Source organism: Marmota marmota, unplaced genomic scaffold (genome assembly GCF_001458135.2).
Source record: "Marmota marmota marmota unplaced genomic scaffold, marMar, whole genome shotgun sequence".
Lineage (NCBI taxonomy): Eukaryota > Metazoa > Chordata > Mammalia > Rodentia > Sciuridae > Marmota > Marmota marmota.
In genome coordinates, this window is record NW_026000048.1 from 16,796,434 (window position 1) to 16,823,652 (window position 27,219).

The 27,219-nt window shown below is 36.7% G+C and overlaps 1 protein-coding gene and 1 pseudogene across 1 annotated transcript in view; both read left to right on the plus strand.

Moving 5' to 3' along the window:
• Positions 1-26,692, plus strand: part of Dnajc1 (DnaJ heat shock protein family (Hsp40) member C1) — a gene marked incomplete at its 5' end in the record, with an annotated part of 219,254 nt that extends 192,562 nt beyond the window's left edge. The window contains 3 exons of the mRNA XM_015495287.2: positions 10,662-10,710; positions 23,659-24,080; positions 26,492-26,692. Of these exons, the coding sequence (XP_015350773.1) occupies positions 10,662-10,710; positions 23,659-24,080; positions 26,492-26,560 (540 nt within the window). The remainder of the gene's footprint in view (positions 1-10,661; positions 10,711-23,658; positions 24,081-26,491) is intronic.
• LOC107150265 lies at positions 18,541-21,241 on the plus strand (annotated as a pseudogene).
• Positions 26,693-27,219: the final 527 nt, after the last annotated feature.

Below are 27,219 nucleotides of genomic sequence, written 5' to 3' on the forward strand. Positions count from 1 at the left end.
AATTTGTCTGCAACTAAACTGCAACCATGCAGGCAAAGACAGTTTCCCTAAGGGAATGTGTGGAGTAAAAGTCATAGACAGGGACAGGTAATATGAAGAAAAATTAAGCAGGGTAAAAGGACAGAAATTGAAGGAAGTTGCCATTTAGAAACAGGGTTCTGGGAAGTCCTCCCTGAGTGGGGATATTTGAGCAGAGATTCAAAAGTGAAGGAGCAAGTTTGTCTGAGAATGGGCATTACAGGTAAGGGAAACAGCACTTGCAAAGACTTTGATGCTAGGGTAGGCTTGGGGTATGCAGGGTCAAGATTTTAGATTTTACTGAGTGAGATGGGAAAGACCTGGAAGAGTACAAACAAAGGAGTACAGGAATCTAAAAGGATCATTCTGACTGCTATGCTTCTGAAAAACTCCATAAGCAGTTGCTTTCCAAGACACCTTTTTTTTTGTACTGGGGATTAAACTCAGGGGAAGTTGACCACTGAACCACATCCCCAGCCCTTTTTGTATTTTATGTAGAGATAGTATCTCACCGATTTGCTTAGCACCTTGCTTCTTGCTGAGGCTGGTTTTGAACTCATGATCCTCCTGCCTCAGCCTCCCAATCTGCTAGAATTACAGGCAGGCACCACCATGCCCAGCACAGAAACCCTTTTGAATACGTGAACCACAGAAATATTCAAGGTCTCATGAAGCTCTAATGGACTGGACCACTTTTTCTCATTAAAGCAAAGTATATTTGAAGACTACATGAAACATTTTCTTTATAGTTCCCTTTTAAGATTCTTATTTATTTTTTCTGTATCATGTTAAATGTCCTCTCTGTTATTAATATACTGAGTCTGTAACTTTTACTTGCTTATCAGAACCCACTATCTTACTGAGAGGATAGTATCTACTTTAAAGCCTAATTCTCATTTACTAGTTACAATCACATGTACTTTTAATACTATGGATGACTTTATTCATAAAATAGTTGCTTTGGTTATGGTCTGGTCATAGCATCACACTTTATAGTAGGGATTTATTTTATTGCCCCTAAATTACTTGCTTAACTTCGTATTTACAGCTTGGAGCTGCAGCAAGTCCATAGACCCTTGAGCAGATACTTAAATGTTAATGCAGTTTAAAATCACTTTCTGGTCCTAAAAATTTGGGGAAACAATTAAGAGAAGAAGGTGGGTGAATATATATAGGACTGTCAAGAATATTCACTGGATAGAATAATAATCTCTATAAAACTGTACTATTGTCTGTTGACAAAAGTACTTTTTCCCAGTAAATGGCCATCTACACTATAATCAGTTAATGAAAGAGTCCCTTTTTTTTTAATGATTAAGATGAACACAATTATTATCTCTTGTATTTTTCTATCCAGACAGAGAATCCAGAGAAAATTTTTAAGACATTGGAGATATAATAAGAGTGAACAGCACTGCTTTGTACCAATTGGAAGCATTTTCAAAGTGCTTTATTTAATGCTCAGGTAACAGTGCACTTTGTATTTGAAAGCCACAGTAGTGTTCAGTTATAATGAGTGCTAAATTCAAATGGAGAGTTGATAAAATAAATAAATAAAGGCAACAAATACAAATAATGAATCTCTCAATTAAAAAAACTTAAAATATCAAGGCAGCCAAAATTTGAAAAAATGTGACTTAAAGTTATTACTAGTAATCAACTTTTTTTTTTTTTCTGAATTATCTGAGGAAGCCAGGAAAAGGAACATACACTTGGATAGTTTCTTTAAATTGAGCAGAAGTATGTAACATATAACTATCCACTAACCCTAGCTCTACCCTATGGATTATGATTTTCATTTTAATTTTGATAATTTAATATTCTATTATTTCATCAGTGTTTTCACCAGTGGAAATGACACCTATTTTGGAATTTTTTTTCATTCATTCTACTTTAACATGTATGTCTTAGACTAAATCATAGGGCCCCTATTTATTAAGAATTTAAAGATGAATTTAGGCAATAGGAAGAGTAGTTTAAAAATGTTTTTTTCTTAACCTCAGAACATAGTGAAACATATCCTCCCACAGTTCTGCAATCCAGTTCTGCTAGTGTACATGTGGATGCAGTGGTTTGTCCAAAAGCCTACCCAAGCTGATAACCCATAGTATTAACTGCTCAAATAGGTCATCTTGTGAGGCCTTTGTAGAAGGATGTGTTTTCTTCCCACCGGATACTAGAAAAAAGTCCTGAATATCCTTGTTAAGTTAGGGACCATATCTTTTGCAGTTGCATATGATATCCAGAATGAATTGCTAGAAAATTCATTATGGACCATGTGAGAAAATAACATTGAATATTTCAAGAGTAAGTTGGCACTCACATTATGGAAGTCATTCCAAATGTGTGGAAGGAGAGAAATAGATTTGGTGATGACCATGTTTACTGAGACACATCTTAACTTTCCTGAAATGGCATGATATCTTACTCAGACACCCTGGATGAAGCTTTATATTAGACCACTATTTATTTGGAAACTTCTTTATCAATTGCAGATACCACACCTTCTCCAAATGAAAACATTTTGTCATCATCTCCCACATTAATACTTCCTCCTGAGTCAGAAACTGAAAAGAAAAATTCTTAATAAAAAGAGGTCACTTGCAGTTGTCATTTTTATAAAACCATCTTATGACATCAAAAAATACAGACTTAACAAAGAGATTAGAATATTATAGTAATTATTAAACCATGTTGAATTGGAAAATTGTACTTTGCATCTATCTAATGAACATGTTATAAGTTCTAAATTGCCTTTTAAGTGAGAGTGAAAAGGTATAGCTTCAAGATGAGAGTGATGTTCCACCACTTTCATTGTTTTACACTGAGAATAAGAAGGGCTGTGATGTTGTGTAGTAGACAATATGAAGCGTCTCTAGCTAAATATTCTCAGTCCAATTCATTGACTCTAAAAACAGGAAACTTGCTCTAGACTACATATCAGGAGACTCTGGATCAATACAATCTAATACTAGAGTGTCAATACTAAATGAATGATTTTAACCCCAAGTATCATTGGAATTTGCTTATTGAAGAGGATCTTGAAATTAAGAGTCTACTTGCTTTAAGAAAATATATTAACATATTTAATAAGTATTAGCCCTTCATATATAAGGGGAAAAAAGATTTATGTGGAAGTCTGTATCATGACTCTAGGGTGTCAGAGAATTATGTGTCTTGAGTTAAGAAATTCTGCAGCAAAATATATTTGTGATTTTTACTATTGACCTCAAATGAAGTTTTCTGAACTCCTGATATAACCATGCATATTATAATTTATGAGTACAGGCAGGAATCAGACAAATAAGATCTAAAAGATAGACCATAAGCTTTTCTGGAATTGGTCTATTTTGCTTCCTCTATTGTTTAGGTACAATGTAAGATATTCTGTATCTTTATGCATCTTTGGTAAATTTTAAAGCTAAAAAAAATTTACTAGAGGTAAAAAGGGACATTTCGTAATGATAAAAAGCTAATCCAGTTGGGCACAGTGACTCACGACCCCTATAATTCAGAGGCTAGGGAGGCTAAGGCAGGAGGATCACAAGTTCAAAGCCAGCCTCAACAACTTAGCGAGATCCTAAGGAATTTGGCAAGACCCTATCTCAAAATAAAAAATAAAAAGGGCTGGGGATGTGGCTCAGTGATTGAGTGCCCATGGTTTCAATCCCTGGTACCATAAATAAATACATACATACATACTAATCCAGAAAGATAAAACAATTATAAACATTTGTGTACCTAATAAAAGAACACAAAAATACATGAAGGAAAAACTGACAGCTAAAGGTAGATATAAACAATTCAGTAATAATGATTTAAATTTCAAAACCCCACTTCCAATAATGGACAAACAGATTAATAAGGAAAAATTGAACAATATGATAAACCAACTAAACCTAACGCTTCTAAAACTCTCCATCTAACAACAATAGAATATACATTCTTCTTAAGTACACATGGAACATTCTGCAGAATAGACCATACCCTAGGCCATCAGCTAAAGCTCAGTAAATTTAAAAGGATAAAAATAGTACAAATGAAATTAGTGATCAGGTATTGGAAAAATATTGGAAAGCTTAAGAAATATATGAAAATTAAACAACATACTTCTAAATACCCAGTAGGTCAAAGGAAAATCATAAGGGGAACCAGAAAATTCTTAGAGATAAATGAAAATGAAAACAAAACATATTAAATTTTAGGGAATGCAGCCAACAGTTCTTACAGGGAATTTTGTAGCTGTAAGTGCTTGTGTTAAGAAGAATATCAAGTAATTAACTCACCTTTCATCTTAAGATACTAGAAAAAGAAGAACAAATTGTTTACCTAAATCCAGCAGAAATTAAATACATTCAGTTCTCATCAAAATTTAAAATGTTTGTGCCAAATGCTTATAATTGGAGTGACTCAGGAGGCTGAGGTAGGAGGATCACAGGTTCAAGACCACCCTTAGCAACTTAGCAATAAAAATTAAAAATGGGTTGGGGATGCTCAGTGGTAAAATGAAACAAGTGAAAGGTTAAACTAGTAATCAAAACTCTACACACAATGAAAGGCCCAGACCCAAATGACTTCACCACTGAATTCTAACAAACATTTAAAAAATTAAAATCAAGTTGCTTATTGTGCATGAGACCTGGGTTATATCCACAGCACTGCAAAACAAAACAAAAAAAATAATATTTCACAGCTCTCAAAAAAATAAAAGAGAAGGACTGAGGTTGTGGCTCAGTGGCAGAATGCATGAGGCACTAGGTTCAATCCCCAGAACCACATAAAAATAAATAGATAGATAGATAGATAGATAGATAAAATGTTGTGTCCATCTACAACTAAAAAAAGAAATATTTTTAAAAAAATAAAAGAGGGATGACCACTGCTAATACTCACTTCATCTTATGATGCTAGTATTACTTTAATTCAAGACCAGATTAAAAACATGGAAAAACTATGATGCAATTTGGACTATGAATACAAAAGTCTCTCAACAAAATACCAGCAAACTGAATCCAGCAACTTATAAAAAGAACTCTTTTCATGATCAAGGTAGGTTCACCATCTGAAAAATCTGCTAATGTAAATACCTCATGTTAGTAGAATAAAAAACAGTGCCACATGAGCATCTTCATAGACACATTTGACAAAACGCAGCTAGTGGGCAGAATAAAAACATTCAACAAAAGGAATAAATGGGAAGTGTCTTAACCAGACAAAAAAACGTGCTAAAACCCTGCAGCTTATGCCATTCTTACTGGTGAAAAACAGGTGCTTTGCTGCCATGAGCAGGAACAAAAACAAGGAAGTCCATTCTGCTGTTTTTCAACATTTTTTGTAGCAGAGGTCCTGGCCAGCACCGTTATACAAGGAAAATAAAATTGGAAAAGAAGAAGTGAAACAATCTCAATTTGCAGATGACATGGTTTGATATGTGAAAAAACCATAAAGAATCCACTAAATAATCATTGAAACTAAGAAATCAGTTTAGCCTTGTTACAGGATACATATCAGATATCCGATTTTGCTACATACATACCAAAGTCAGTTTTATTTTTATATACTTTCAGTAAATAGCCCGAAAATAAAATTCTGAAAATTTCATTTTCAGTAGCATTTTTAAAAAAAATAAACAAAATAGGGACAGATTTACCAAGAAAAGTGGAAAACCTTAGTCTGAAAACTACAAAACATTGTGAAATACATAAAGATCAAAGTAAATGGAAAATATCCCATGTTCAGGAATTACTTTTTTCCTTTTGACATGAGGTCTCACTGTGTTACCCAAGCTGGCCTCAAACTCCTGGGCTTATATGATCCTCCTACCTCAGCCTTCTGAGTAACTGAGCTACAGGTACAAAAAGCTGATGGGGTAGCTTAATAGTGGAATGCTCTTGGGTTCAATTCCCAGTATGGGGGTTGGGGGTGAACATAAAAAACCAAAATATTAAAAATTAAATACATTCAGTTCTCATCAAAATTTAAAATGTTTGTGCCTCAAGTAATACCATCAAGAAAGTAAAAAGACAAGCTGGACACAGTTGTGCAAACTTATAATTCCTGCAACTTGGAAGACTGAGGCAGAAGGATCCCAAGTTTAAGACCAGCCTCAGCAACTTAGACTCTGTCTCAAAATAAAAAAGGGTTAGTAATATAGCTAAGTGGTAAAGCACCCCTGGGTTCAAACCCCAGTACTTCCTGCCCCCCCCCCCAAAAAAAACCCACATGTAAAAAGATAACCCCCTAATGAATGGGAGAATGTACTCTGCATCTTATATATGATAAAATATGTGTACTCAGAATATATTTTTAAAAATTTATAACTCAATAACAAATAACCCAAATAAACAATGGATACAGGAGATGAATAGATGTTCTTCCAGTGAAAATACATGTCCAATAAAAATTGAACATGGCCAGGTACAATAACACATACCTATTGATAGCTGCATTATTCATAATAGCTAAAGGATAGAAACAACATAAATATCTACTAACTGATGAATGGATAGACAAAATGAGGTATATCTATACAACAGAATGTCACTCAGGGAAAAAGGAAATACTGTTACATACCACAACTCTAGTGAATTTTGAAAACATTATGCAAAGTAAAAAGAGCCAGTACAAAAAGCCCATGTTATATGATTCCATTCATATGAAAGTCCAGAATAGAGAAATCTATAGAGACAGAAAGTAGTTTAATGTTTGATTAGCATTTGGTGGGGAGTGGGTTGGGTTAAGGGATGGGGATGAATAGCTAAAGGGTCTGTATTTCTTTTTGAGGTGATAAAAATGTTCTGTAATTGACTATACATATCTGTAAATATACTAAAAAACATTGAATTGCATACTTTAAGTGAGAAAACTAGATGAATTATATATTAAAGAATTTTTTAAAGGGCGAGAGCTTTGTGTAATATTCTGGAGTAATCTCAAAAATATTTGTTAATAAAACAAGATGCAAGAAAAATTATCCCACAGCCTATATGTGTTTATAATTGCATGAATCTAAAATGGGTTAAAATTTATAGAACTATACAACAAAAAAGAAAAAAGGCAATGTTTTGTATGATAATGTTTTTAAAAATTAAATCTTGCCAGGCACAGTGTTACACACATATAATTCCAGTGACTCAGGAGGCTGAGGCAGGAGTATCACAAGTTCAAGGCCAATCTCAGCATCTAAGCAAGGCCCTAAACAACTTAGTAAGGTCCTGTTTAAAAATAAAAAATAAAAGCACTGGGGATGTGGTCAAGTGGGAAAGCATATCTGGGTTCAACCCCTGGTACCAAAAACATAAACAAAAATTTTTTAAAATATGTAACATCAATTGAGAGAACAAGGATTAATTGTAATGAGAGTTGAATGTCATGATGGTGGACATCAGAGAAGTGTTCGAGAAGAAAGGCACATTTGAAAGTACCTTGAAGGGTGGTTTGGCTCTAGACAAACACATACTTATGGAGAGCTTTGATGAAGGAAGGAAAGACATTTCAGATGATGTTGATGATGGTTGCCCTGAGTTTTTCTGACATCTGAGACAGCATTAATGATTTGGTTCTCCTGAACTAAAAGATACAAACAGGAAAGAGAATGAAATTGTAGTGCGAATTCCTTTGCCTGTTAGGCTCAGAATTGAACACTATTATATAATCAATGATTAGCCTAATCCAGACTGATATAGGCGGTGAGACTAGTACAGGAGAAAGGAGGGAACTGGTGAGGTTGCTATAGTGAAGAACTTGGCAATGGGTTAAGAGGGAGAAAAAAATCTAAAAATTGACTCAGGATTTGATCTTATGTGAATGGAATGACAGTACTATTAAGAAGAGGAGGAGGAATATAGAAGTTATTTTGGAGAGAAGTTGGTGAGTTTAGTTTGGGTTTTGTTTAGTCTAAGGAGCTAATAGATCTATAAATGAGAAATTTAGTGGCAGTTAGAGAGAAGCTATGTAGTAGAGGACAAAGAGTACTTGACCTATTTGTCCATAAATGAGGCATTTTTTTTTTTCAAAAGGACATGTGTTAGAATGATTGAGAGCAAAGATTTTAGATCTTTACTTTCCTGGGTTCAACCTTGGACTTTATTTATTTTCTTCAGGCTTCAGATTTTGTAAAGTGGGGATAAGAATTCTAAACCTACTTAATATGGCTGCTGTGAACAATTGGTATATACACATACACATGTGCAGCTCTTATTTAGAACACAACATGGCACATAGGTCCTTTTCAGATCCAATAATCCATGTTACATGGTAAATTTCTGTGAGATTGGCATTCAAAAGTAGTGGGCAGGACCAGAGACAAAGGTTAATAATTTATTTTCTAAGATATTGTTAAATAGATAGAATGAGATAATAAAGGAGAAAATGGGAAGAACTATAAAATGGCAAGAACTGGATGTTAAGGAAATTATATTAGAGAACAAGGGGCAGGAGTATGTAGGAGGAGCCTGTGATGGAAGAGAGAGAAGAAAAGCTAGGAGAAACTCTCATGAAAGCCAAGTGGAATAGAGAAAAAAACAAGATCAAGGGAACATTGTCTTAGAGTAGAGCCTATTTAAGCTAAATATGAAGGTTTATGGGATGTAACTGGCAGACCAGGAGAAGATGAAGATAAAAGCAAAGGAAATTTAATTTATGGGACATAGTCCTATGAGGATTCAAGTGACATCTTTAGCTTAAGAAGAAGAAAGATATTTTTTTTTTCTTTGATTTGGACTTAAAGAAGGGAAGGATATGTGATAGTGCAATCAAATTTTGAATTGGAAAATTTGGAAGTCAAGGACACTCATGTTGAGTAACTTCAATTTGTTTCTATTAAATAGGAAGCAAGGTCATCTGTGGAGAGAGAAGGTTGAGAATGAAATTGTTTCTAAGCAACATTAAATGTTTTCTCTATTTCTGCCCTTTGTATGAATGGAAAATGATTTATTTCGATTATAATAGGAGTATTTGCTGAATCTTTAACATCTGCTAGGTATTATGCTAAGAGCTTGTTTAAAACTTAAAACACCCATAAGACACAAGTGGTATTAGAAATATGATCCACATATTAGAGTAGGTACTACACATGACAAAGAAAAGATAATGTTGCTCGAATTTATCCAGCTGATAAAAGTGGAACCAAGTTTGAGTACCAGTCTACCCACCTAACTTGAAGTCCTTAACAATCATACTTTCTGAGGTTTTATTTTCAAATTTTATTAAGTGAAATATGTTGGTTCAACAATATATGTGGATTAAGGGGCTGGGTTGTGACTCAGTGGTAGAGAGCACTTGCCTCTCACATGTGAGGCCATGGGTTCCATCCTCAACACCACATAAAAATAAGTAAACAAAATAAAAGTATAAAAAAAGAATATTGTGTGGATTAATAGAATAGAAAAGCTTAAAAAATTGTCCATGTATACAATAGAATATTACTTTAATAACATTTTAAATTGAGAAAAGCTATCTTGTTAGAGATGTATTGGGGCAAATAACTTCATTTAAAATTTTTAATTTGGGCTCAGTTTTTTAAAAAATATATCATAGAAATCAGAATAGCAGTTATTCATGGCAGAGTAGAAAGAGGACTTTCTGGAGTAATAAGAATGTTCTATAATTCAATTGGGAAATTTTTGACGAAGATCTATTTTTTAAAGAAAGTTGTTGAATTGTACATATAAAATCATATGCTCTGTAAATTTTTATCTCTTTAAAAGGGGAAAATATATATATGGAAATATATATATGTGTGTGTGTGTGTGGAGAGAGAGAGAGAGAGAGAGAGAGAGAGAGAACTATATATAGAAAGAGAGAGCTCCAAGGCATTATCAAATGAAAAAAGCAAACTAGAGAATGAAACATACAATATGGTACATTGTTTAAAATGTAAAGTAGAAAAGAATTACCACTAAATAAAACTACTTTTGTGAATCCACACTCAGATGTAAATTAATCATGATTTTTGGATCCAACTGCCCCACACCACCAAAAGATTGTTCCTCTAACATCACTGTCAAAGTTATATTATCTTAGGGTTTCTTTCTGGGATACATAGAATTTTACATTGTGAGATCATTAGTATAAATGATGACTACTGTAGTCACTGATATGACATTCCTCAATTTCTGGAAGTCTAACTAAAAAAGAAAAACAAGAAGAAGAATGAAAGGAAGAGATGAAAATGACCCACTTGTATTTACTCTACCATTGAGAGACATCTTCAGTCCTTTTTTTATTTTGAAACAGGGTCTTGCTAAATTGCCAAGGCTGGCCTCAAACTTAAAGTCCTCTTTCCTCAGCCTCCCTAGAAGATGGGATTACAAGCTTGCACCACTATTCCCAACAAAAGTAGCATGTTTTAAGAGGCAGTCTAGTGTAATAGAACTGTCATTCAGAGGTAGTGAGATGATTTGAGTTCTTCTGATTTTTCTACTGAATGGATGGATATTTGGGGTCAAGCCATTTAATCTCTCTGGGCCTCAGTTTCCCCAGTTGGTTAAATAAATGCATTGGACTGATTGATGGCTGAGTGTCTTCTAGGCCTAAGATACAATGAACCCTGGCTGTTCACATGAACTTGACATGAAATAGGCCACTCAACTTACAAGGCACATGGAAAGTAAGGTATTTTGCTTTTCTTGTTTTTGAAACAGGTGACAACCAAAGCCAAGCAACTGAAAGATTCAGTTACCTGCTCTCCAGGTGAGTTATAGAACCCACCTTATCTCACTAATATATAGTGGTTTCTTCAAAATAAATCATTTCTTATACTTCTTCAAATACAAGGGTATGATAAGTTTTGCCCAATGAACTCTTGTCGGTCTTAACTCTGAAAAAATTGCGGGCACCAACAAGCCAATTCTGCCCTGTATATATAGTTGATGCTAAGAAGATATATTTAATAAGTTTAAAGAATTATACAAATCTTGTTCTTCTCTAGTATCTGTGGGACAGGGAACACAGTAGAGCACCTATCTGCCCATTACACAAATTCACCATTCAACATTTCCCCACACTGTCCACCACAACACACATCAGCATTACCCTTAGGAATGGATAAGCAGCTTTCCTGAGAATTTGTGTTTTTCAAAATTCTGTGTCCTCCAAGATTAACTGGAATTTTATTAGAATCTCTATACTTTGCTTGGAACCAGGAAGAAGGTCCCTTCTAAATCTTCCCATCTACCTCAAATATAGGTTCTAGAAAGAGTAATGCAGACAAGCCAGGTATTAGCAAACCCTAAGATCTCCAGATCACCCCCAAAAGGATTCCACTTGGTGCTTTCCTGGAAAAGGACAAATGTCCTTTTCCAGGTTCCTTTTCTACCAGTGAAGTTATTGGTTTGGACCATGAGGCAGAGCTAGGCTCTAGATGTTGTGTGAGAACAGTCTGCCTGCAAGACGGTCTCCAACAATGTGTTCTTGAAAAGCACTGCAGCTTACAGTAAGCAGCAGACACAGATCTTTCTAGATCATTGCTGGAGGGGCAAGTATAATGAAGACAACAAGAAGTATGTAGTTGAACATTTAAGGAAGCTCTGAGGTGATACCTGCGATTGGGAGAAGAGTATGTTCGCCCTTTAGTGTCAGTGGCACCAGAGGCAGCTTCATGCAGTGACTAGAACCTATGTGTGTGACTCACAGAGAGGGAAAAAAGTAAAACCTATGTGATATTTGGCCATATCCAAATATCCTACAGCTCTCTAAAAGTAGGTCTCAATCACAAGTATATTTACTGAACTCTGTATTTTATTTTCTAAGAGCCTTTAAAGATCCAAAGAATTAAATCTGGGTGCAGTGGCCTGCACCTGTAATCTCAGTGTCTCAGGAGACTGAGGCAGAAGGATCACAAATTCAAAGCCAACCTCAGCAATTTAGTGAGAACCTGTCTCTAAATTAAAATGTTAAAAAGGGGCTGAGGATGTGGTTTAGTAGTTAAGTGCCCTGTAGGTTCAATTCCCAGTACAAAAAAAAAAAAAAAAAATCCAAAGAATTTTGAAATTAAAATATTTCTTTTTATTTTTGTTCACTATTTTAAATATTTCCCCATAAAACTGTGCTTTCTGAAATATTAGAAAATCTGAACTTGTTTCCAAAGATTTTGTGAATGCCTTTCAAAGACTTTGATGTAGAAAAGTTCAGAGAAATAAAGCTGGCTGATTAGACCACAAGGTAGAAATAACCATCTACTATAGGTCAAAAACACAATCCATTCAAGTATTTGGACTTTTCTTATTAGAGTTGCTATAGTGAACATAGAAAAAAATGCCCATTAGTAGAAACTCAAAAAAATAAAAATAAACGAAAGGAAGAAAATAAAAATCACATGTAACCTATCCATTGGTGTTATTTCTTCAGAATTTTATGTCATATTTTATGAGAATGTGACCATAACACAATGGCTTTGTATTTTTTTCACTCCATATGCCATATTTCTATATCATCATTTTAATGACTACATAGTAGTCCATAATATAATTGCATCATAGTTTATTTAACAAGTTCTTATTATTGGACACTTTGGCTCTTTACTCTCTTGTGAAGAGAAGGGGTGAGGGTCTCACTATGTTGATCAGGCTCAAACTCTTGATCTCAAGCAGTTGTCTTGCCTCAACCTTCCAAGTATCTGGGATTGCAGGTTCATGCCACTATGCCTGGCTTACCTTTTTATTATTTAAAAAAAAATTTATGAAGTAATTATCTCCAGTTTACATAGGCAAAATGATCCTTTGGAGTATAGGAAGACTAAATTAAGATTTTTACCAATATTGGGGTGGGGGGAGCAGATACTAGGGATAGACCCCAGGGTACTATACCACTGAGCTACATACCCATTTATTTTTTGTTTTTTATTTTGAGACAGGGTCTTGCTAAATTTCTGAGACTGGCCTTGAACTTGCAGTCCTGCCTCAGCCTCCCAACTGCTGGGATTACACGCATGTGCCACCAAACCTGGCTTCTACCTATTTTTATTTTTATATTAAAACAGTGAGAAGGGAATTGTGTGTGTGTGTGTGTGTGTGTGTGTGTATATATATGTATATGTATATATATATATATATATATATATATAAACAGCACTATTTACTGTGTCCATTATAAAATGGTACTGCTACAGAGGACACTGAAATTTCCTAAAGGAAGAGTGGAAATTCCACAGTGCTAACAGGTTGGGGTGGCCTTATCACTCATCCTTTCACTTTCAAATATTACAAGAAAATATCTCATCAAGTGGAGATAGTACTAGAATCTCAGTGATACTTTTTAGTAAGATGGAGAGTAACAATGTGATTAAACAGTCTTCCTAATATTTTAACAAAGTGCTTTAAAAAGATACTGAATTTAAATTTTATATTTTTCATCAAAAAATGTTAATTTGGTGACAGATATTAAAATAGTTGCTTTATTATTAGTTGGTTGGGTTTTTTTGTTTGTTTTGTTTTGTTTTCGTGTGTGTGTGTGTGTGGCCAAAATTATGTGACATATAAAAACTCTCATTTTTACAGATTAAAAAATGTCTTTTGGCATGATGGCACGTGCCTATAATCCCAATCACTCTGGCAGCTGAGGCCTGAAAGATCTCAAGTTCAAGGCCAGCCCTCAGCAATGTAGTGAGCCATAATAATAATAATAATAATAATAAATTAATGAAAATGTTCAAAGTACAATTTTAACCTGTAAATTCTTCAAACAAAGCTCATCTTGGTAAATATAAGTATATAACACTTTCCATTTAGTTTACAAAACAATTGGTTTAAGGAAAATTTCTATGAAAATCCCTATAATTTGGATTGCAAAATGAATATTACAGTCAAGTAAGAAGAGCCAATAGTATGCTACACTGCATACACTATATGATGTATGATGATCATTAAAAATCAGATACCAGGTCTCTGGTTGTGGTTTGGTAGTAGAGTGCTTGCCTGGTGTGTATGAGGCATTGGATTCGATTCTCAGCAACATATAAATAAATAAATAAAGGTCCATTGACAACTAAAACATACAGGTAGTAAGGTTACTTCAAGAAAGAGAGATTCTGAAAAAAAAAAAAATCAGAAATCCTTGAAATGAAGGAAACAATAAACCAAATAAAAAAAACGCAATAGAAAGCATCACCAAAAGACTAGATCACTTGGAAGACAGAACATCAGAAAATGAAGACAAAGTATACAGTCTTGAAAATAAAGTTAACCACATAGTGAAGATGGTATGAAACCATGAACAGAACATCCAAGAATTGTGGGACAGCATCAAAAGATCAAATCTAAGATTTACTGGGATACAGGAAGGCACAGAGATTCAAATTCAAAGGAATGCACAATCTCTTCAATGAAATAATATCAGAAAATTTCCCAAACATGAAGAATGAATTGGAAAATCAAATACAAGGCACTTACAGGACACCAAACGTACAAAATTACAACAGATCCACATTATAATGAAAATGCCTAGCACACAGAAAAATGATAGAATCTTAAAGGCCATAGAAGAATGAGATCACATATAGGGGGAGATCAATTTATATCTCAGCAGATTTTTCAACCCAGACCCTCAAAGCCAGGAGATCCTGGAAGAACACATACCAGGCTCTGAAAGAAAATGGATGCCAACCAAGAATCACATCCAGCAAAATTAAGCTTCAGATTTGATGGCAAAATAAAAATCTTTCATGATAAACAAAAGTTAAAAGAATTGACAGTGAGAAAGCCTGAGAGAGCATCCTTAGCAAAATATTTTAGGAGGAGGAAATGAAAAACAGTGAAAATCAGCAAAGGGAGGAACTACACTAAAGGAAAAGCCAATCAAAGTAGAAACCAAGTCAAGTTAAAAGACAAAAATAAACCAAAATTTCTGGGAATACGATTCATATTTCAATAATAACCCTGAATGTAAATGGCCTAACCTCATCAATTAAAAGACATAGACTGACAGATTGGATTTTTTAAGAGACCCAACAATATGCTGCCTTCAAGAGATTCATCTCACAGGAAAAGACATACACAGACTGAAGGTGAAAGGGTGGGAAAAATATACCACTCACATGGACCATGTAAACAAGCATCAGATAAAGTGGACTTCAAACCAAAACTAGTGAAAATGGATAAAGAAGGACATTTCATACTGCTTAAGGGATTCATACATCAATAAGACATAACAATCATAAATATCTATGCCCAAAACAATGGGGCATCTACGTATGTCAAACAAACCCTTCTCAAACACAAGAACCAAATAGACCACAGCACAGTAATATTGGGTGACTTTAATACACCTCTCTCACCACTGGATACATCTTCCAAACAAAAACTAAACAAAAAACCTATAGAACCCAATAATACAATCAATAATTTGGACTTAACAGACATATATAGAATATTCCATCAACAAGCAAATACACCTTCTTCTCAGCAGCACATGGATCCTTCTTCAAAATATACCATATGTTATACCACAAAGCAAGTCTTAGCAAATACAAAAAAATAACGATACTACCTTGCATTTTATCTGACCATGATGGAATGAAATTATAAATCAATGATAATAAAAGTAGAAGCTACTCCAACACCTGGAGTCTAAAGTATACACTATTCAATGATGCATGAATAACAGAAGACATTTGGAGGAGATAAAAAAAAATTATTTAGGGAGGAGATTAAAAAATTCTTAGAGGTAAATGAGAACTCCAATAAAACTTATCAAAATCTATGGGACACTATAAAGGCAGTACTAAGAGGAAAATTCATTGCCTTAAGCTCATTCATTAAAAGAATAAAAAGTCAACAAAAACAACCTGACATTACATCTCAAAGCCCTAGAAAAAGAACAAACCAACACCAAAAGTAGTCAGGAAATAATTAAAATCAGGACAGAAATCAATGAAATTGTAACGAAACAATTCAAAAAATTGACAAAACAAAAAGCTGGTTCTTTGAATAAATAAATAAAATTGACAAACCCTTAGCCACCCTAATGAAAAGAAGGAGGGAGAAAATTCAAATTACTAAAATTTGTGATGAAAAAGGAATATCAAGACAGACACTATTGAAGTACAGAGGACAATTAGAAACTGTTTTGAAAATTTATACTTTAGTAAAATAGAAAACCTCAAAGACCGACAAATTTCTAGAGGCATATGATAAACCCAAACTGAATCAAGAGAACATACACAATTTAAACAGATCGATTTCAAGCAAGGAAGTGTAAACACCATCAAAAACCTACTAACCAAGAAAAGCCTGGGACCAGACGGATTCACAGCTGAGTGGTACAAGACCTACAAAGAAGACTTAATACAAATACTCCTCAAATTATTCCATGAATAGAAAAGGAGGTAACCTGTCCAAACTCATTCTACAAAGCTAGTATCATCCTGTTACCAAAACCAGGCAGAGACACATCAAGGAAACAAAATTTCAGACCAATATCCCTGATGAACATTGATGCACAAATTCTCAATAAAACTCTGGCAAATCACATACAAAAACATATTTAAAAAATAGTGCATCATGAGCAAGTGGGGTTCATTCCAGGGATGCAGGGTTGGTTCAACATATAGAAATCAATGAATATAATTCATCACATCAATAGACTTAGAGATAAGAATCATACAATTATATCAATTGATGCAGAGAAAGCATTTGACAAAATACAGCACCCTTTCATGTTCAAAACACTAGAAAAACTAGGGGTAGTAGGGACATACCTCAACATTGTAAAAGCTATCTATGCTAAACCTAAGGTCAACATCATTCTAAATGGAGAAAAATTGGAAGCATTCCCACTAAAAACTGGAACAAGACAGCGATGACCTCTTTCAACACTTATATTCAACATAGTCCTTGAAACTCTAGCCAGAGCAATTCAACAGAAGAAAGAAATTAAAGGGATACAAGTAGGAAAAGAAGAACTCAAACTATCATTATTTGCTGACGAAATGATTCTATACTTAGAGGATCCAAAAAACTCCACCATAAAACTTGTAGAATTAATAAATGAATTCAGCAAAGTAGCAGGATATAAAATCAATACCTATAAATCAAATGCATTTCTATACATCAGTGATGAATCCTCTGAAAGAGAAGTTAGGAAAACTACCCCATCCACAATAACCTCAAAAAAAAAAAAAGTTGATTTAATAAAAGAGGTGAAAGACCTCTACAAGGAAAACTACAGAACACTAAAGAAAGAAATTGAAGAAGACCTTATAAAATGAAAAGATCTCCCAGGCTCTTGGATAGGCAAAATTAATATTGTCAAAATGGCCATATTACCCAAAGCGCTATACAGATTCAATGCTATTCCAATTAAAATCCAATCGTTGGGCTAGGGTTGTGCCTAGCATGTGTGGGGCCCTGGGTTCGATCCTCAGCACCACATAAAAATAAATAAAATAAAGGTATCGTGTCCAATTACAACTAAAAAATAAATATTAAAAAAATCATAGTTCCTTATAGAAATAGAAAAAGCAATCATGAAATTCATTTGGAAAAATGAGAGACCCAGAATAGCTGAAGCAATCCTTAGCAAGAAATGTGAAACAGGAGGCATCACAATACCAGACCTTAAACTATACTACAAAGCTATAGTAACAATATTGGCATGGTATTGGCACCAAAATAGACATGTAGATCAATGGTACAGAATAGAAGACACAGAGGCAAACCCACATAAATACAGTTATCTCATATTAGACAAAGGCACCAAAAACATACATTGGAGGAAAATAGCCTCTTCAACAAATGATGCTGGGAAAACTAGAAATCCATATGCAGCAAAATGAAATTAAGCCCCTATCTCTCACCATGCACAAAACTCAAAGTGGATCAAGGACCTAAGAATTAGATCAGAGACCCTGCTCCTAATAGAAGAAAAAGTAGGCTCAGATCTTCACCACATCATATTAGGCCCCGACTTCCTTAACAAGACTCCTAAAGCACAAGAAATAAAATCAGGAATTAATAAATGGGCTAGATTCAAACTAAAAAGCTGCTTCTTGGCAAAAGAAACAATCAAAGAGGTGAAGAGGGAGCCTACATTTGGGGAGCAAATTTTTGCCACACACACATCAGATAGAGCACTAATCTCCAAGATATATAAAGAACTCAAACAAACAACCCAATCAATAATTTGGGCTAAGGAACTGAACAGACACCTCTTGGAAGAAGATATACATTCAATCAACAAATATAAGAAAAAATGTTCAACATCTCTAGCAATTAGAGAAATGCAAATCAAAACTACTCTAAGATTTCATCTCACACCAGTCAGAATGGCAGTTATCAAAAATACAGACAACAATAAGTGTTGCCGAGGATGTGGGGGAAAAGGCATGCTTATACATTGCTGATGGGATTGCAAATTTGTTCAACCACTCTGGAAAGCAGTATGGAGATTCCTTAGAAAATTTAGAATGGAACCACCATTTGACCCAGCTATCCCATTTCTCAGTCTCTACCCATAGGACTTAAAATCAGCATACTGTAGTAACACAGCCACATCTATGTTTATAGCAGCTCAGCTCACAATAGCTAAATTGTGGAACCAACCTAGGTGCTCTTTAATAGGTGAATGGTTAAAGAAACTGTGGTATAAATACACAAGGAAATATTACTGAACATTAAAAGAAAATAAAGGTTGGCTCCTCCTTCTCCAAGATGGCGTCCTTGCTGTAGTCTGAGCCGGTTCTCTATCTAGTCCAAGGAGAAAAGAAGGTTTGGGCCCGCTTTGGCAGCTCTGCTTCTGCCGCTATTGTAGCGAGCTGCAGTCGCTGGAATGTGTGTGTCACGAGGTAGACTCCCATTATTGTCCCAGTTGCTTAGAAAATATGCCATCAGCTGAAGCCAAACTAAAAAAAAAAAAATAGATGTGCCAACTGCTTTGACTGTCCTGGCTGCATGCACACACTATTTACCCGGGCAACAAGCATCTCCACACAGCTCCCAGATGACCCAGCCAAAAACCACCAAAACCACCATGAAGAAAGCCTATTACTTGGCCTATGGATTTTGTCACTGGACATCTAGAGATGTGGGCATGGCAGACAAATCTGTAGCTAGTGGTGGTTGGCAGGAACCAGAAAATCTTCACACACAATGGATGAACAAATTGATTGAATATTACCAGCAGCTTATTCAGAAAGAGAAGGTTGAGTGAGATCGCAAGAAATTGGCACGACGTAGAAACTATATGCCTCTGGCTTTTTCGGACAAATATAGTCTTGGAACCAGGCTTCAGCTACCACAAGCTGGTGTATCCATCAGTATCCTTGCTGGGCTTTCCCTTAAAGAAGGAGAGGACCAGAAAGTGATAAAGATTGAGCCAACTCAGGCCGTGGATGAAGTGAAACCTCTACCTGAAGACTATTACACAAGACCAGTAAATTTAAAAGAGGTGACTACCCTTCAGCAGTGCCTCTTACAGCCTGACTTCCAACCAATTTGTGCTTCACAAGTCTATCCTTATCACAAACATCTTCTGATCAAATGATCCCTGCACTGCCAAAAAATGTGAACATAATTTGAGCAAGCCAGAATTTAATACAACATCTATCAAATTTAAAATCCAACTGGTTGCTGTCAATTATATTCCAGAAGTGAGAATCATGTCAATTCCCAATCTTCGCTACATGGAAGAGAGCCAGGTCCTTCTGCCCTTTACAAATCCTGTGGAAAACCTTACCCATGCGACTCTGTTTGAGTGTGAGAAGGGGGATCCTGATGATATCAATAGCACTGCTAAGGTGGTGGCGCCTCCCAAAGAGCTCATTTTAGCTGGCAAGGATGCAGCAGCAGAATATGATGAGTTGGCAGAACCCCAGGATTTTCAGGATGATCCTGACATTATAGCCTTCAGAAAGGCCAACAAAGTGGGCATTTTCATCAAAGTTACCCCCCAACGTGAGGAGGGTGAAGTGACCATGCCCTTCAAGATGAAGCATGATTTTAAAAACCTGGCAGCTCCAATCTGCCCCATTGAAGAAACTGACCAAAGCACAGAAGTCATCTGGCTCACCCAGCATGTGGAACTCAGCTTGGGCCTGCTTCTTCCTTAAAAGGTTACTTTGGTGGGCAGATTCCACCTGAGACAATGTCAACACAGACCTGTGTTAAAACATGTAAGCTCCTGCTTCATTAGGCTTTGTTTATCATGTTGTACCCATGTACTACTCGGTCCTCTTCCTAAGGGTAGGAGCACAAGCCAGGCATCAGGAACACAGGGTAACTGCTGTTCCTCTTGCTGTCACCTCTATTAACACCAGTCAATCTGTGTTTCCCTCACTGAGCCCTGCACATTGAATAACACAACATAGCTCCATCCCAGTAAAGGGGATGGCTGTTCCTCAAAGTGGTGTTAGATTTACCACCTGAGAAACTGACTATACTATCTCTTGATCTGATCTCACAAAGGATCACAATCTGACAGTTGAAACTTAACAGTGATAACCCAAAGGTGGACCTGCTATTAATGATCCAGCATTGGTCTCAATGTACCAGCTGCTTTCTGCATTCCAGTATATATCATCTAAAACATACCCCTTTATTTGCCAACATGGCTCTCATTTTGTCATAGATTTATGTTTAGCAAAAAAAATAGAATTGACATATTATCTTTAGTTTTGTGATGTTTGGAAAAACCTGTGAAATAAGGCATTCTCATTTACCCTCTTTCTAGATGAATATGGGACACTAATTTATCAGTTGCTTTTAATTTTTTCCCAGAACAATATGAAGCTTTTTCTTTTAAGAATGTGAAAGAAGCAAGGAATTACATGTCATATCAAGAAGGTAGCGAATTCCATTTGTTTTAAGTTTTGCCCCAATACCTAGGAATGAATGCTGCCACAGGACGCAGTCTTTGTTCTTACCCCTCATCCTCTCTTTTCTGCTCTGCCTTTTTAATTCAATAAATTTTTCTGAGTAAAAAAAAAAAAAGAGAGAGAGAATAAAATTATGGCATTTGCAGGTAAATGGATGGAGTTGGAGAATATCATGCTAAGCGGAGTAAGCTAATCCCAAAAGAACCAAAGGCCAAATGTTCTCTCTGATAAGTGGATGCTGATCCATAATGGGAGGCAGGGGGCATAGGAAAAATGAAAGAACTTTCATTGGGCAAAGTGGAGGGAGCAGTGGGGAGGGTGCATAGAGGTAGGAAAGATGGTGGAATGAGATGGACATCATTACCCTACGTACATGTATGACTGCACATATGATGCGATGCTACATTGGGTACAACCAGAGAAATAAAGTTGTGCTGCAATTGTGTACAATGAATCAAAATTCTTTCTACTGTCACATATACCTAATTAAAATAAATTAATTAATTAAAAAAATCAGACACCAAAATAAACAGAATTTGGAACTAACCTGCTAACTTAGTATTTTACCCAATATTAAACAACTTTTCAGTTTCTTTGTTTTTAATATTAATAATATTTTCATAGTGATGTTTTGTTTCACTTAGTGTTTTTAGGGCTGGGTATGGTGGCCCATACCTCAACTCAGGAGGATTGCAAGTTCAAGGCCAGCCTCAGCAATTTAGCAAGACCCTAAGCATTTTAGTAAGACCCTGTCTCAAGTTAAAAAATAAAAATAATAATAAAATATATAATAAAAATAAAAATAGCTAGGTGAAGTAGCACTGTCTTCAATCCCCAGTACCAAAAAAAAACAAACACCAACAAAAAAAAAAGTGGGGATGTTGCTTAGTGGTAAAAGGCCACTGGGTTCAATTCCTAGTAACCCCATACACACAGATTTTTTTTAATGTTTAAATTTTATTTATTTATTTATTTAGGTATTGGTGATTGATTACCATTGTGCTACATCCCCAGCCTTTTTTTACTTTTTATTTTGAGACAGGTTCTGGCAAAGTTGCTGAGGTCATGGTCTCCAACTTTTCCTCAGCCTCCGAGTCACAGGAATTACAGGTGTGTACCACCACACCCAGCCTCAAATAAAACTTCTTGACAAATAATAAAAGTTACTTCAAATAGAATTTTTTTAAAAAATTTTTAAAATTTTAGATAACTGTTGTTTCTCATTTTTATCTTTAAATTTATTTTATTTTGTGGGTGTGCTTCATTATGAACATTTATAATATATTAATATAATTTATGAATAAGTAAATATTATATGTTAGAATTATATATTCAAAAGTGTTCTTCTGATAGAACACGTGATCAAAAAGTATGAAGCTCATGCTTGGGAAATGCTGTTTGTTTGTAGCATTCAACACCAGACAAGGACCAACCAGATATCTATCTGTAAAGCGTTATTTCAGTCAATCATGACAGATCCACTCATAGCCACTAAAAATGATGTGTACTGCCACAGACACAAAGAGGGGGAGGCAAAGACAGATGCACAGTGTGTGCTTTACTGATTTCTTTCTAGACATTTGTACACTCAACACACATACACTCTATCTCACACCCCAATCCTTTATTGCCTTGGAAGAAGGAGCCTGGGAACCCAGAGAGCTTACACTATTTGAATATTTTTATTACATGCAGAATTTCCTTTTATTTTAAAAAAGCTGACCCCCCCCCCAAAAAAAGAAAGAAACCATCACTTCAAAATGTGAGATAAGTAAAATACTGCCACTTAATAGCTAGATATTCTGTACATACATAATTATTTCCTTAGGAGAACCTCCTCTAAATAAAATAGTCATTATGTAAACATATTTCAAGGTTTACCTACATTTGACAAACTGTCCTCCAGAAAGATTTATCCTTATTGTCTGATATTCTAACCACTAGCCAGTTAGAGCTATTTGAAATTAAAGTTTAAATTAATTTGAATTAAATAAATTTTATTTATTTATTTGTTTGTTTATTTCAGTGGTGGGGATTAGATCCAGGGGCTCTCACATGTTCTGCAAGAACACTACCACCAAGCCACATCCTCAGTCCCCAGAATTAAGTAAAATCACAAACACTTCCTGGACTAGCTTATTAAGTATTTAATAGCAACACAGAATGTTTTACTAAAAGCCCAGGGATAAGACCAGTTTCTGCTCTCACTACCAGCACATGAATGCACCTGTTTTTCTGCATCTTTACCAGTACTGAACATTGTCATACTTTCTTGTCTTTGTCAATTTAATAATTGAAAGATGAAGTTTGTTGCTTCAATTTGCATACCCCAAACATTTATAAGCTATTTGCATTTCTTCCTTTGTTAACTTTTTAGTAAAAATTTTCTATGTTTAAGAATTCCTCTAATAGCTACAGAATAATTTACTCATGTGCATGCCAGAGACAGCATAGTATAAATCTTGCCTGATTTGTTTTAGTTATGCTAACAGATATAATGAAAATGCTGGAGTATAAAGAATGTCCTTCCTTACCTAATATCACATTGTCCCTTTGCAGAGAGATCCTTGTGTTCTTTGATCATATTTATATATCTAGTATCCCTCAGAGGAAAGAAATCAGACAAAAGTGGGTCCAAATCCCACCTCCTCTGCTTTCTGAGATTTTCCTGTAAAATTAAAATAACAATACCTATCTTTCTAGATTAGTATGAAAAATATAAGGTATGCAGAATGTCTAGCCCACTGCCCCATGTGTGGCAGACAGCTCCTGTTTTCATTGTTGCCTGGGTTTACCTTGCCTAGTCATCTGTGTGCTGTGGCCTTCTTTCCTAGGGATGGTCAGACTCTCTGAACTTAGATCCACAGTTCACAATTCTAGGCCCATCAAGACGGCCACCACCTTGCCAGATGACATCATCACCCAGCGAGAAGATGCAGGAAGGGCAGTGGAGGAGGAAGAGCAGGAAGCAGACACTGAAATCCGGCCTCGGAGGAGGAAAGCAGCCAGGCTGCTCGAGGCAGTAACAAAGGTTGAGCCAGAGAAGTGTAGAGGAAAGAGGCAGAAGGACTTTGACATATCAGAACAAAATGAATCCAGTGATGAGGAGAGCCAGAAAAAAGAGAGAACTCATGCTACAGAGGAGCCATGGACTCAGAATCAGCAGAAGCTTCTGGAAATGGCATTACAGCAGTATCCAAAAGGGGCCTCTGACCGTTGGGACAAAATAGCCAAATGTGTCCCAGCTAAGAGCAAGGTAAGTGAATGGGGAGAAAGGTGACTGTATGCTGGTATAGAGTCCCACCAACGTGGCTACAGTCCCTGTACCTACTTCATTTGTCACACACAAATCTGTCATCAGCTGTCCGTCTGCTCTCATATTTGCCAGTTATCTTCCAGCATATTTTTTCCTTAACATATGAATCTGTGTGATCATTTGATTGGTGGGTGTAAGTGAGGTCAAGAAGCTAAAAATTTAGTTATTATACAGACTAGCTGATTTTTCCCAGAGAAGATTCCATTTTTGGAACATTCACTTCACCTCTACAATATGCCAGGCTCCTTGAGAGTTTGCTCTACTCAGTCAGGCAGTTGAAAGAAGCATGAACTGGCGCGAGCATCATCCTCACCACAGAAGCAGCAGCCAGCCAGCAGGCCATGGTTGGAAGTGGGATGGGTCATAAAATGACAAGGCCCTCTTTGCTCTGTAAAAGGCTTAAAACCAAAGGGACCCGTGGGGTAGAACTACCTTGCTATTATCAAGATAACCATCAGTTCTGTGATGTGAATTTGGACCTGGTTGTAGCACCTGGCCACCCCCAGGCTCTAAGGCAGGACTCTTTTGGGTGGGGTCAGTGTAGGACTGACATTTAGGTCTTGACCTGCCCTCTGTAACCTGGGCTGTTTATAATTGACTTCTTTCCTGTTTACAGCTCTTAGTATCTGCTAAAGTGCACCTGCAGGTCATTCTCAAATAGAATCTCAGAAGAGAAGAAGGGTTGTCTCCTACAGAGAGCCAGCCCCTGCCCCAGGCTCGGTGCTCTCCCTGCTTGGGATCTGACAGTTTGGAGCTATAGAGCTTCAGGGTGTGATCTTTTCAACATGCCCTTTCCCGCCACACTCGTCTCCTGGAGTTCTCACAGTCTGAGGCATCAGGAATGCCAGAAATCAAAAGAACCAATCTCTAGTGCCTTCTGTGCCTATCAGTTAGTAGCCTCTGGGCATACTGATGCTCATTTACATTCTTATTTTTTTTTTAATTGGAAAAAATCTAGCTTGTGGCCATGCATGTCCCTGAGTGCACAGGTCTAGTTATCTATCACCTACTTTAAGATGATGAAGTTGAGAGTTCCTGGGGAGAAAAATAAACCATTAGCAGTTGATCTATTTGGGAAGCACAGATTCTCCTACTCTCTCCAACTGGTTTGCCAGAAGTAATTATTTCCCCTGAGTTTCATTCGCGTCAGTCAGGACACCAGCATTTATATGTGTAATGAATTGGCAATGGCTGGAAATAAAGGAGCTGGAACTGTGGATTCCTTGGGACAGAACACTCAGAAACCCATTGCCTAGGGGTTTGGAAGTGTCCTGTTTTCAGCCAGGAAAGGGCAGGGTTCCCATAAGCCTTGACTTGAGGAGCGGGTCCCGGAGCAGCTGCGCCCAGCCTGGCTGTGGAGGCTCCTGCCAGCCCTCTCATAGGGATGTAGGGCGCCTGGGCGGAGCCTTGCCACCTCTCAGCTCAGCACTTGGGCTAATGTGTTCAGACTTAGGTTGGTTCCATACACTGGGCAGCTAGGAACACATGGCTGCTGAGGAAACACTGATATTTTTAAAGACCATAGGTGAGTGGTCTTTGCAGATGCAGGAAGGGCACTTCCTGGAAGATGCCTGTGCACTACGGCCATGTTGCAGGCCTCAGAAAGGAATGTCCACAACACCTCATAAAGTCATCTGCTCTAGACAGAATTACTTACCCAGTCCCTGGCTCAACAAAGGCTAGTGTTGTTTGAACAGAAACAGAATGAATTCTGGAAAGTACCTGGAGATCAATGTGAGAATTCTGAAGCCCCTGCCCACCATCACCCCCTCCCTGCTTTAATCCCACCGAAGGTACAACACCTCCAGGCAGCTGAGCCAAGGCAGCAGGATAGAGCATTCCACATACTCCAGAGCTCCCTGCAGGCCAGTGTCCTGGGGACGGGCTGATGTGGCCCACCCAGGAAGGTTTCAGAGGCCCCCAGGGAGAGGTAGACACAAATGAGAGTAATATTGTGGCTGCTGGGTCTCTAGTTTCTTGGTTTCTCTGAAGTGGCAGGTGATATCAGTGGAATGTAACATAATAGCTGTCCTTAGCAAGTCGAACCTGGTAAAGAGAATACTCCTCACAAACAGCTGCCCTGGGCCCTCACCCCTTGGTTAGCACTTTCACCTTGGGCACGCTTGCTTCCACCAGTTCCTCCTTCACCTGTCCAATGCGGCTAACCAGGTCTGCCTTGTGCCAAGCTGGGCCTGCCCAGGAAATCCAGAAGGGGCCGGGACAAGGCCATGGACACAAGGCCACCTAACTAGCACTGGGCATAGGCCAATGCCCAGGCCGCACCCTGCTGGCGCAGCTGCACACACAGGAACAGGTTGTAACTGTTCCACCTCTTCTTTTCCTTCCTACAGGAAGACTGCATCGCTAGGTACAAGCTGCTGGTTGAACTGGTCCAAAAGAAAAAACAAGCTAAAAGCTGAATGTTCTGGAAGATGATATTCACGTTCATTTTCCAAAATGAGTATTTCAAAAATCTTATGCAGAAATTTGCATTTTGTACCTCAGTATTTCTATACGTCACGTGCCTTAGTAAAAAATAAATAAATAAATAAATAATAGATGTTGTGCTGCATTGTTTAAACAAATCCTGTGTTAAGGGGAGAAAAGAATTTGGGTATTTAACAGATTATTTCTCCTCCCTGCAAAGTTTACTTTTGGGGGAATGTTTCAAAAACTATGTTTTAGCAACCAGGCATACATGTTGTTAAAGGAACATAAACATGAACTAATGTGTAAGAATTCAAATTTAATGTGTTTCTCTAAAAGGCATAACATTTAAGCTAGGCGCATGACTATAATCCCAGCAGTTTAGGAGCTGAGGCAGGAGGAGCGCAAGTTTAAGGCCAGCCTCAGCAACTTAGTAAGACCCTAAGCAACTTAGTGAGACCCTGTCTCAAAATGAAAAATAAGGGCTAGGGAGGTGGCTCAAGGGTAAAGTGCCCCTGGGTTTGATCTCCAGTACCAAAAAAAAAAAGTGTGTGTGTGTATGTGTGTGTGTGTGTGTGTATAAAATGCATAACAATTAACGTCTTCATTGGGGTTGAGTAGCAGGATGAAGTTGCTTAGAGATAAACCATCT